This window comes from Aspergillus welwitschiae (genome assembly GCF_003344945.1).
Source record: "Aspergillus welwitschiae strain CBS 139.54b unplaced genomic scaffold BDQ94scaffold_7, whole genome shotgun sequence".
Taxonomy (NCBI): domain Eukaryota; kingdom Fungi; phylum Ascomycota; class Eurotiomycetes; order Eurotiales; family Aspergillaceae; genus Aspergillus; species Aspergillus welwitschiae.
Window position 1 is genome coordinate 1,053,410 of NW_020798701.1, and position 12,111 is coordinate 1,065,520.

The window sequence follows — 12,111 nt, forward strand, 5'->3', positions numbered from 1 at the left end:
AAGACGGCTGATCGCGTCTCGTGGCTTCACGTCTTTGGCGCTGCTAGTGCGCTTGGTTGAACCTCACAAATATACCAAAAAACGATGCTTGGTCTGACATATAGATTCCTTCTGAGGTTCTTTGTCCTAGCAATCCGAATTATAGGTAAAATCTTGGATCACGATCTGCGGCAAAATAGTTTGGATAGAGCGGGCGAGATGTGCAGGTGATCGGCTCTCTGAAGATCTCCATCAAAGGACCCAAACTGAACTTCGGTATCCAACTTTGGTATCCATAGTGAAGGGTAGTGGCTATTTAATAGCTTTTGTGCTACGCACCTTACAAGCTTTTCTGTTTTGCTGGTTTTCCAATCTAAACAGTGTCGTAAGATTCAATATCGTCTTCTAGCAGCATATTCTTCTGACTTAAATATGGAACAACAGAATATCAATCCCTAGTGTCTAGTAAACAAAATTAGGCAATCATATCCATTCACCAGTAATGCCCCCACCTCCTTGCAAGTTTCATTCGTGATCAAGCCATGCTAGCGCTCGGAACATGTTCTCATGGAAAGTTTTGGAAGCCTCCGCTAACACTGGAGATGGATATGACCAGAAGTAGTGAGGGTAGCCAGGATAGGCGTCATACATAAGAGGCACACCAGACTCCTTCAACGCTTCTCCCATCAATCGTGCATCATCTCTCAGAGTGTCAGTTCCACATTCGACAATGTAAACCTTTTTCAAATCTCTCAGACGAGGATGAAGAAGAACCGAGAAATACTTGTCGTGCGGTGGCGCTGCATAGGCGTCCAAGAAGCAACCCATTGAAGCCAAAGTGTTGACAGTATTATTAGCATTTTCATGCAGAGCAGTGTACTGATCCCTTTTGTCTTCTGGAACAGCCTCGGGATGCACGGTTGCAGGCACAAGAGCCAGTACACCTTTCACCTTCTCCCCAATTCCTGCATCCACAAATTTCAGTGCCACACCAAAAGCGAGATTAGCACCCGCTGAGCCTCCCATGATAATCACGGAAGGTACCGAAAAGTGATCCAATACCCAAAGTGTAACTCGTACACAGTCGTCGAGACCAGTAGGGAATTTGAATTTGGGTGCCAGTCGATATCCGATGCTAACAACTTTCATACCACTTGACTTGCTAATCCGTCGGCATGCGGCATCTTCGATATTCGGGCTTCCCATGATCCAGCCTCCACCATGAATGAACACAGCCACAGACCCACTATCTGTCTCTGACGGGGGAGTGTAGATGCGAGCCCAGCAATCCTGGAGGGTAATGTCCTCGATGTTTACTGAATCATCGGGCGGAGGGATTTCATATCTAGATGTAATCTTTTGTGCATTCACATCAGAGTCTTGGAAAAGCTGTTCAACAGTGGTGCCCGTCATAAGCATTTCACCCCCGATTTCTTTGAGGAACTGTCGGTGTGTAAGCACTGCGTTAATATTTGCAGCCGTAAAATTTGGTCACCGCTTACCTCGTTCCAAGCGGGCGCATAAGGTGATTCCATATTCATGCCGTCTGGAAGTATTGTGCGTTGTTCGATAGGTTATGATGAGTGCAAAGCAACCGTCCCTCTGGCAGTTTATATGGTTCTGGGTTTTCTGGTCATGTTGGGTTTCCGAGTTAAAGTAGCACTGGTGGTAAATGTGACTGGGAACATGAATCACGGTTGACTTTGTATTACTCGAAATGGCTCATGATGATGTTTGGCGTTTTGTTCTCTTCTCAGGCTTAGGCCTCGCTAGATTCATAGTGAGTCATGCTGACGATGACTTCCCTTGAATTTGGCCTGTGCTTTGATATGTGGTGATCCCTTCCGTGCATTAAACCAAAGTTAGCGATTTGAAGGATACAAAAGCATCTGAAGGGTGTTTTCGAAGCCATAGAGAGGAAAATAGAGATCAGATTTCGTTCGACGGATCAGGCCTCCAGGCCGCGATGCAATTCATACTCGCAGGTATCACATTTCTAAGGAAAAAATAGATTTCTCTACTTTATCTTCCCAATATGATAACCCCCTTTGCGTCAATGTCCGCCACGCATTGTAGACCGAAACCGACACGTCTACATCTCCAATTATATGGTGGGACCAACTCACAGGTGGTGAGTCTAGATACATATCAATGCCGGATACAAAAGCGTCCTCTGGGCCAGATATTCTTTGCAGCGTCCTTCACATAGTCATGGACATTCATGGGAGTATCACTCAACAATGCTTGATATTCTCGCAAGCTATGAGTGGATATCGAGGATGAAACAATTATGGAGTAAGTTAAGCTATGTTATCACACGGGTCATCTCCTGGCGCAGTCCCATTAAAGTGGCAATTTGATAGATTTAGCTCTTATCTACGGCGCGTCTCACTGGTTTCATGGTAAAGAAACCGTGACCAGGGTTGTAGGTGACTTTGAGTTGGGAGCTAGACGCGTTTTATATGTCAATGGTCACAATCATATCAAAGTTGGAAATATAAAGTAGATCGGGTGAGAATAAGGAAATTATGGTGGTCGGTTTAATTGGAGCAGCAAAGAGGCAGAAAAACGATATGTAGAGATGTATAATTTCCCCAAATTTCTGTAGGAAAACACCTTCCGTGTCACTGGGATTAATCATTCGCCCTATATGAAATCGCTAAAAAATAATCCCACAAAGTACGTAGATCTTATTGAGTCCTACAATATAAGATATATTATGTTAGTAGCGTAGTTTGCACGGGAAATATAATATTCTTCTGCTGCGCCGAGACTGCGATGGTAATTCCGCTTTCGAAATTTGAAAACTAGCCGAACAGGTATTTTGGTAATACGATAAGGGGTAGAATGAAAAAACGATCAATGCGTGAAATCAGAATTATCGGAATAACATGAATGCGAATTTGAATAATGCGCTTATTCGCATTCGTTTATTCCTCTCGGAGGTTACCAATGATGAGGCATTCCTGAACCATCATGAGTCACGCTGATTCACTTGCGCTAATCTCAAAACGGGTTGGCTTTGGGAGGGGGAGCATACATCAATTTTATAGTCCACTTAGTATATAACGTTGTTGCCTCCAATATTCATGTGCCCATATCGCCATCTCGACTTCCACAGCAAATGGCTGAGAAAATTCCCGTCGAGGATCTACGCACCCCCCAGGCGAACAGCCTGTCATCTGGCGGCAGCAACTCTCGAGCAGACGATGCGAGCGACTATGAGCTGACTGGAATTCCACTATTGCTGGTCATCACTGGACTTGGTCTTTCTATATTTCTCATGTCACTGGACTCGTCCATCATTGCCACGGCTATTCCCCGGATCACGTCACAATTCAACAGCACCGGTGATATTGGCTGGTATGGAAGTGCATACTCCTTCGCGATGTGCGCCTTGCAGCCTATGGCAGGTAAACTATATGGAAGCTTTGAGATGAAAGTGAGTGTAACCAAAATTTCCAGTAGTAGATGAAAAGCCTTTTAACAGTATTAGGGCATGTTCCTCGGATGTCTTGTCGTCTTCGAGCTTGGCTCATTGCTCTGCGCCCTTGCAGTCAACAGTCCTATGCTCATCATCGGGCGTGCTATAACCGGAATTGGGGCAGCAGGATGCTTTACAGGGGCCTTCTGTATTGTCGCCGTTTCCATCCCGCTGGTCAAGCGACCCTTATATATTGGAATCCTTCAGTCAACCTTTGGCATTGCCACTATCATTGGACCCGTATTAGGCGGTGCGCTCACGGAGCATGCGACCTGGAGGTGGTGTTTCTGGATTAATCTCCCCATTGGTGCTATCACCATTTTCTCACTGGTCTTCTTCTTCAAACCGCCTCCGCGCGACAGGACGAAAGCTCCGTCGGTTCTTCGCAGACTGGAAAAGTTGGACTTCCTGGGCGCTTTTCTATTTGCTCCGGCCATCATCATGATATTTTTGGCCCTTCAATGGGGAGGGACCGAACACGCTTGGAAGAGTGCTACTATAGTTGGTCTCTTCATTGGAGGTGCGTTTGTCGGTCTTATCTTTGCCCTCTGGCAAATACGAAAGGGCGACAATGCCATGATTCCACCGCGTCTGATGACTGAGCGTACGATGCTCTTCTCCTGTTTCAGCGAGTTTTTCGCCATGGGTGCCGTTTACATTTCGATATACTACCTTCCAGAATGGTTCCAGGTCATCAAAAACGCCTCGCCCACGAAATCTGGAGTCATGTACCTCCCTCTAGCGCTGTCAGATGTTTTCTCTGCAACCTTGACAGGCGCCTCACTTAAGTATCTTGGATACCCAAATCCATACATGCTCCTTGGAACGGGCCTGATGAGCATAGCAACGGGACTGTTCTCTACCTTTTCTCAAAGAACTCCACACCAGCAGTGGATCCCATTCCAAGTCCTTCAAGGCCTTGGTGTGGGAATGACCCTCTCAATGCCCTATGTTGCGACACAAGCAGTCCTCAAACCCGAAGATGTCCCCGTCGGTACATCATTACTGCAATGCTTCCAATTCTTCGGGGCTTCCGTGAACCTCGCGATCGCGGAGGCTATCTTCGAGAACAAACTTGTCTCGCGACTGGACAGTCGGGGATTTAATGGCCACGAGATAGAGAACATTCTCAGGGCAGGCTCCGCCGAAGCGAGGAGCGTGGTTTCCGGGGCGCACCTTCCAGGCGTATTAGATGCATACAACTACGCGATCACCAGTACATTCTACGTCGCAACCAGTGTTGCCGCCGTTGCTTTCCTTCTTTCACTCGGGATCCGCTGGAGGAGTGTCAAGCCGAAGCCCCAGGCTGCTGTTTCCGATGAGGAGGCTAGGTCGTCTAGTCTGTAGAATTAAATGGCACTGATTGATTCAAGCAAAATATGGAAGACGGAAGATTCTGGAATGTGAGCCCTGAAAGTATCGCAAATTATCATGTCTTGCAGTGGGAGTTAACATTTAGACCCGAGCAGGTGAGATTATACGTCTCCCTGACGCCAGGATGCTGGATATTCTCGGGTTGGGAAAAGGGGTGAAGGAGAAGTCCCCTGGGAATCTGTTCAACATAGTAGAAATAGGGGGTTTAGTCGGAAGAGCCAGAAATACTGCTAGTGGATCATTGGGTGCACCAATAGGATATCAACAAGTCTGAATTGCTATAATGCCCCTAGATAGATGGCAATATGTGTGGGCATAATCATTACTATGTGACGGATCTACCGGTGGTAGCCATTGTGAAATAGTTGTGGTTGGGTCCTGAGACCCGAAAGAAGTAGAAATTGGAATGTACTCAAATAATCGGTCGATCGCTCAAGGTCTTGTGATGACAGGCTTAGAGGAAAGGAAGAAGATAATTCCGGTGCAGATGGAGATAGCGCTTTGGTGACACTTGGAAGATATAAAGAACTGTGTACCAATCTTCTCCGAGTGGCTGTAAGATTTACAATTCTCGACCAATTCCTCCGAACCACTTTCCTCCGAGCCACTCTCTCCCGAGATATTCAAAGGCGCAGTCTGCCATTCCCTTTTGATTGAAAAATTATAGCCCCAGCCCATGTTAAAATAACATGCCTTTGCCTCCCGTCAGTTTTCCATACTTGGTCCTGGCCAGGTGAAATGTTTTACTATTGAATGGAGGACAACAAAATAGCGTAATATGTGACAGTGCCGCATTATCGTCCATGTCCCTGCTATCCTGGTATCAATGGCCTCGGAAACCTAGTATTGTACTGTTAGCTCCCTCGATGTCTTCAATTCGAATCTGTGACAGATTATTCAACTCCAAATACCAGATCTGAAGCTGAAGTTCTCGCCAAGATGCCTCGTTTTCTTCTAGAGGAAAATTGGCAAAAGGAATGGCCGAAATGTTCGGAAACAGCTGCACTTCCGCTGGGCAGAGAGTGCACGGACTGCAAAAATGCCAGGCAGCGTTCTTTGTTGTATCCGGCGCAATTTCGGTCGTTTTGCTCTCAGAAACACTTTATGGTCCTGGAGCCCCTGCGATGGGCATAAATCCCACGAGGCTGTTAGAGGAGTTCCCTAATCTTTAGCAATGATAAGATGATGGTAAATTTGCCTTCCCGACATTGGCCTGCCATGTCGGGAATACCTTATTTTATTCTCGGCAAGGGGCTGCACGAAGCGAAAGTATTTGTATGAATTTAATGAGTAGAGTAAGTGAATATGTAGAATGCAAAGAAGTATCATTTCATTCGTCTTGAGAAGTACAAGACGGAGAGAGTGTCCGCAACTAAAGCCAGCACACTAGGCTCGAAAGGTGAACGTCGCAGAAGATTCTGAGACACGATCCCGAGCATCGAGTCGATAATTTTTTCTGTCCGAGGCACCAATGACACACCGTTCGTAGTCCCTCTTGATGCCTTTCTGGTTCTCCTTGTCTCAGCATTCTTTGCTTGTTTGCTGCAAGTCAGCGTACTTGTCGGTGATAGTATGCTCTTTGCCCTATCGAGCTTGTATCGCGGCGTGCGAAACCGGACGAGTCGGCTACATCAGCCTCGTAGTCGCTCGTTCCGTTGGAGGACTTTCATCACTGCTTCGGCAAGTTTGTCAACGTCCCCTGTTGGACCCAGTATTCAGAAGAGTCTTGCAACCAAGAGCCGCCGCTGCGCAGACGATAGCCTTGGCTATACTGGTTTTGTTCAGTCACGGAGAACTATCATCAGGCTAACACCGCAGACAACCTTTATCAACGAAGCAATAAAAGGAATTCGCTGAGAATCGTCAAGTGGGAAGGTGGCCGAGATAGGTTGTCTTTTGCTGAAGGTCCGGTAACAGAGTGGACATTTTCCAGGTGTCAAGGGAAAAGTGGCCTTGGTTGCCAACCTCTAGCTCGGTTCCATGTGTCAAGAGAGTGCGCCTTAGTGAGAACTCTTGGCTCTTTTTGCCTTGCGAATTGTTAATGACAACGACCAAACTTACCTCGGTAATTGTCATTATTTGGGCGTTAATGAAAACTTAGTTAGCGATCATAAAATGTGCCCATGTCCAACCTCTTTTGCCGCACGTTTGGGATCGCGTCTGTAATTTGGATGACAACATCGGCATTGGAGTCGCTTTGAGTGACGGCTCTCAATTTGCTGAGTTTCGAGCGCTTTCGCTTGAAGTAGTCAATATGACCAAAATGATATGAGTTGCCCTATGAGGCTCTGGCAGTTGGGAACAACCCGGTCGTCATCGTAGGGAAGGTTACACATATTATATCTACGGCCGCGAGTAAAAAACTGAAGGTGGCTAAACAACTAAGACAGAGGCTGGTGACTGACTGAAATTGACAAGTCAGTTGTCACATTCGCTTATCTCTATTAATTGTGTGTTTAGCTGCGGTATCGACTATCCATATACATGCGGCCCTGTGTTGCATCACACTTTTATTTAGCGAGCCTCAAGGGACTTGACAGCGTACAGGGCCATATTCTTGCTTCAAACGGTGAAGTAGCTGGTCAGCTATCATAGCAGGCCACATCATATGATGTGTGTCGAGTCGAAGATTGGATTGTCGTGCGGCTCCGGTGCCCTGAACATGTGCCCAAGATGCGTACTATCTGACAGGTGGAGAGACGGAGACAGAAGGAGGCGGTGAATTCAGTCTGTAGCAGCCAATGGTTAGGTGCCATGTGTGGCTGAGAAGTATAGTTTGTGATAGAAAACCTACCGGTCGATAGAGAATATAACCAACCGGAACTCTCGAAGAGAGCCGGCCTGCCAAAATCAGCAAGATGCCCCAACCAATTTTTAGTGAGAGGGATGGATACTTACACAAGCGCACACAAGAAGCAGGCCGGACTCTCGAGGAGACACGGCAAGGGGTTGGAGACCAGACCCTCGAAGAGAGACACTGATATTATCATCAGTATGTTGACATGGCATGATGCTTGGAAATAGGCTAGTGTACTCACCGATATCTGCTAAGATAACCCGCAACCCCGAAGGAGATAGCGGCTGGGATAACGCGACCAGACTCTCTAAGAGAGCTGGCTGGGGTCCATGTTAGCCAAGTTCTGAGTAAATCTGAAAGACAGAAGCACTTACAACAAGGTCCAGCAGACCATCGAACTCTCGAAGAGAGACACTGGCATTATCGTTAGTAAGTTTAATTGAATTTCTTCTTTTATTGTTTCCTTGCAAAGGATATGTGTACTCACCGATATCTGCTGAGATATACCGCACCCTCGAAAGGATAGCGGCTAGTACTCTTGTCAGCAGGTTAATATAACATAATATTGGAGACGAAGTGCTCACCAAACGTCTGGGACTAAAGAACAAAAGGAAAAGACAAGACGCTCGAAGAGCGCTTGCGCGAGCCCCTCTACAGACGGTCGAATAGATACACCGCACCCTCGAAGAGGATAGCGGCTGATAGCCATGTCAGCAGGTTGATATAAAATAATGTTTGAAGAGAAAGTGCTCACCAGGCGTCTGGGACTAAAGAAGACAGGACCCTCGAAGAGAGAGCCTGAACAGGCACCCTCTATAGACGTTCGGAAAAATAGATCGTACTCTTGAAGAGAGGCCGCTAGCGCCTGTCAGTTGATGCCATCTACCCTTAGCCACTGGAGGCTCGTAAACATACACAGGGAAAGTAACGAAGTAGAACTCTCGAAGAGAGCCTGATACTCTGGTTGGCAAGACGATGGAAGCATCGGACAGGACAGGAATGCTCACTAAACTTCGCTCAAATACACTGCACTCTCGGCGAGATGCAGCTTAAACGTACCGTTAGCCAGATGAGCTCTTGAAAAGCTTGGAAGAAACTGCCTGTGTCACGTACCTCCATAACCGAAGCAGCCGAATCGACCAACGCTCACGAGAAGCAAGACTGTGTCGCGAACAGTCATGCTCTGATTGTGATCCCGAATTCCACGGTTGTCTAATCAACACGCGAAACCGGGAGAGAATACCCCTCTGAGACGAGGGTCAAACCTATAAACCAAGTTAGTCGGCTTCTTACTAAGACACAGCATAAGGGAGCAGTAGGGGGAACAAAATCAGAATCGAAGACGCGATGCTCAACAGAGAAGTGGGAAGGAGAGAGACAAGAGAAACACAGGAAGTAGATGGGGAACGTGGCCAAGGAGAAGTTGTAAGCGAGAAGGCGTATGTCTGGTTTGCTGCCCCATTGCCATATTCGGCAAGGGACACGACACGTGCTCTCCTGCTCTCCTCAAATACAAGGCAGGAACTCACTTGTCTGGATTGGGGAGGAGTATCGTATTGTGACCAGAATAACATACGACCATAATGCATGGTGTCAATCGATCTTCATGGGCATTGAAAGCAGCTAATATACCGAGGGTGCAGGATAACTACAGATTGTCTAATATCATTCGCTGACTTCAACCTTAGCCTGATTCCGCTCCAACTAAGCCCACGGGTACTAATTTAGCCTGTGGAGCGTGCAGATCTTGCCATGGGTGTCTGACAGGACTCATCTTTGCAGATCATTCTCGACTATACGCTCCGGATCCAATTATGGTTCTCGCTCAAGACTTGTTCTAGTAGAAGCGGAGGAAACGGAAACCCCGCAGAGCACATTGTTTAAGCCCTTCTCTACCATCATCCTTGTAAATCATAAGAATAATTGTGGCTTTTTGGACATCTTAGCGCGTAGAAGCTTCATCTGTGTCTTGGATTATTCGTCAGGACCGCGAAATAAGGGGAATATATCTATCCAGTGTACGGAATCTGCCCCTGTCTCCAAGCAGCGCGCGATCTTCAATCTCACTATAGGTTTGGAAACGTCTATATAGCCCCTCGACCTGCATATGACCAAATGACATGATAGCTCTAGAATTTTACTACAACGTCTTCTAGGACATCTTCCCTTCGTCGAGCTAGTGCCCTCGACCGACGCAAAATATCTGCGCCTGTAGTCCCGGGGGTAGCGAATTATGCACGCATCTTAGACTGCTAGCACTTGGGTCAGTTATTCTATTGCTTCACTGGTTCTCAACGAGGTGGCCATTCCATGCAGGTCATAGTTTGGCCTGGCTTATACTATGCTGTGGCTTTTAACAACCCTTAGCAATCTGCTGGGAAAGGAGGGAAGCTTGAGAAAGGAACCATCATCGGATGGTAGTGCAATCACTATGAGCCATCTCTCAATTCAACAGGGCAATGAACTTCACTGGGTGCGTGGAAAGGCCGACGGGCTGTAGTCTGTCTACTTCAATATGAAGACGATCAAGATGAATGTCAACTGACCTATTCACCTACACCCTCACTTCGATCAAGAGTATAAGTGAAAGGCCCAGTTCAGGAGCGTTTATCAGCTATTTTCTTGATTATGTAACGGGATAAAGCAATAGTCCACGAGATCCAGTTGTATATTTTTATCTGCCCCAAGTATCCATTCGATATAGCCCTAGGAATACTGAGCGCACCCGTATTATAAGCTACTAGCCGATACTGTTCATCGACCTGGCTGGTTTCTTATCCCCAGTTTCGTAGGAAATGGTTGCCAAACCCAATACATTCCGCGGTAAAATGGATAGTTTATAGTTTAGGAAAGGCGTTAGGTTAGAAAGCCCCTGGAGTGCGGTTCCCAGATTGGTTCTCCCATGGGTTATGAATCCGAGGCCATGCAATAATAAGACCGAGACGTTGTGATACACTAGGCACCGGGTCAAATCTGGTCCAAGTGCGGTAAGCATCGATAACCTCTTATAGGCCAACGTCTAACTGTGATGGGAACACCAATCATAACCCCAAGATTTGAATGGACTAAAGTGCGTATCGCGCTACCTCCAAGTTCGGAATATGTTGAAGCTTTCAAAACTCTTCGCCTCCCCTTTGCCTGCTCAATGTCGTCACATTTGCATCAAAGATAAACTTTAATTCGCACCATATCATCATTAGCTTAGTATTCCCTCTACGTGATTCACCTGCGGTTACTTCTTTGATAGCTCTCACCATGTAAACCACCGTCATTGATAGCTAGGTTGTCGGTGTATTACCTCCACGACTTCACTAGGTCGATCATTCTTGATGCTATATTCACAATATCATTCCAGGACAGGTCTATAAAAGCGTCGACTTTCTCCCCTCTCTCAGCTATCTCTTCTGCATATATTTCCTCATAAGACAAGCATCAAAGCTTACATCAGTTGGATTATAATTTTATTATTCTCTACGGTTAATAGGTTATACATAAATCATTACTCATACAGTACGCAAAGAAAGAGCATCCTTTTAGCCTAAGCATCAAGTGAAACCTAGTCCAGCGCGGGACTGCCCTGTTCGGCTCCTCGCATCAGCCAAATAGGAATTATTAGACAGAGCTTTACTTATATTAATAATCTATAAACATGCATATGCAATGCATGCTGCGCGTCAGAGTTTGACGTCGCTTATACGTGCTTTAAATAGGGGCCCATACTGCCAATGCAGCACGCGGACGCCTGAGGAATGTTTTGCACAAGTGCTTATATGTGCTACTCGTGATAATTATCGATACAAGGCAATATGCGGCTCCAAAGATTCAAGGGAGCTAGGCAGGGTCGAAGTCTAGCCACTCGAAGACACCAATAGCTGCGAATATACGCGCGAACGGGCCAGAATTGAAGTCTGGCCCCTAGAAGACACCATGAAATTCGAAAATGAGCGGGAGCTGGGCAGAATCGGGGTATGGCCCCTAGAGCCCACGAATAACGACACTGTTTCAACCAGAATTTCGATGGGCAAGGATATAGTCGCATCGAAAGGTATGCGAGCCATTCAATCAGGATCGAAAATGGATTTTCGAGTCAACATGATATAAATGCTTTTATGTCGAGCATTTGTGCTCACACTTCAAGCAGACAGGCAGCTGCCTATTTTTCTAGGTTTATTTGGGTCATTCTGAAGGGACCCACGTTTTATGTACCTTGTACATAATCCAAAAGGCCATCGGGCCTTTTAATGTTAGCTTCGCTGAAGGGAGCGACGTGGTTGCATATCTCTGGTAATTTGGGGATTTTTAAGGCTTAAGATAAGGCCTAAGAAGAGCTTTGATATAGAACCCGTGGGAATATTTAGCAAATCTTTATTCGACCACCATTGGGTGGTCATCGAGCCAGGGAAATGTTCCTGTAAGGAACTTACAACTTTCGAATACCAACGGCAACTGCACAGAATGAAGGTATGTTTCTTACAAG

The 12,111-nt window shown here is 46.5% G+C and overlaps 3 protein-coding genes across 3 annotated transcripts; 1 reads left to right on the forward strand and 2 right to left on the reverse strand.

Moving 5' to 3' along the window:
* Positions 1 to 504: 504 nt before the first annotated feature.
* On the reverse strand, positions 505 to 1,520 carry BDQ94DRAFT_185493 (alpha/beta hydrolase; the record flags this gene model as incomplete). The annotated part of the gene is made up of 2 exons (XM_026774902.1): positions 505 to 1,422; positions 1,482 to 1,520. The coding sequence occupies 2 exons, from the start codon at positions 1,518 to 1,520 to the stop codon at positions 505 to 507; spliced, it is 957 nt and encodes a 318-aa protein (XP_026629424.1).
* Positions 1,521 to 3,103: 1,583 nt separating this feature from the next.
* On the forward strand, positions 3,104 to 5,053 carry BDQ94DRAFT_185494 (MDR family MFS transporter; the record flags this gene model as incomplete). The annotated part of the gene is made up of 2 exons (XM_026774903.1): positions 3,104 to 3,421; positions 3,476 to 5,053. The coding sequence occupies 2 exons, from the start codon at positions 3,104 to 3,106 to the stop codon at positions 4,808 to 4,810; spliced, it is 1,653 nt and encodes a 550-aa protein (XP_026629425.1). The 3' UTR covers positions 4,811 to 5,053.
* Positions 5,054 to 7,361: 2,308 nt separating this feature from the next.
* BDQ94DRAFT_157861 (uncharacterized protein) lies at positions 7,362 to 9,223 on the reverse strand (the record flags this gene model as incomplete). Its single annotated transcript, XM_026768825.1, has 8 exons — positions 7,362 to 7,517; positions 7,736 to 7,954; positions 8,009 to 8,048; positions 8,122 to 8,163; positions 8,219 to 8,332; positions 8,550 to 8,682; positions 8,748 to 8,795; positions 9,211 to 9,223. 8 exons carry the CDS (start codon positions 9,221 to 9,223, stop codon positions 7,362 to 7,364), a joined length of 765 nt encoding a protein of 254 aa, XP_026629426.1.
* Between the last annotated feature and the right edge of the window lie 2,888 nt (positions 9,224 to 12,111).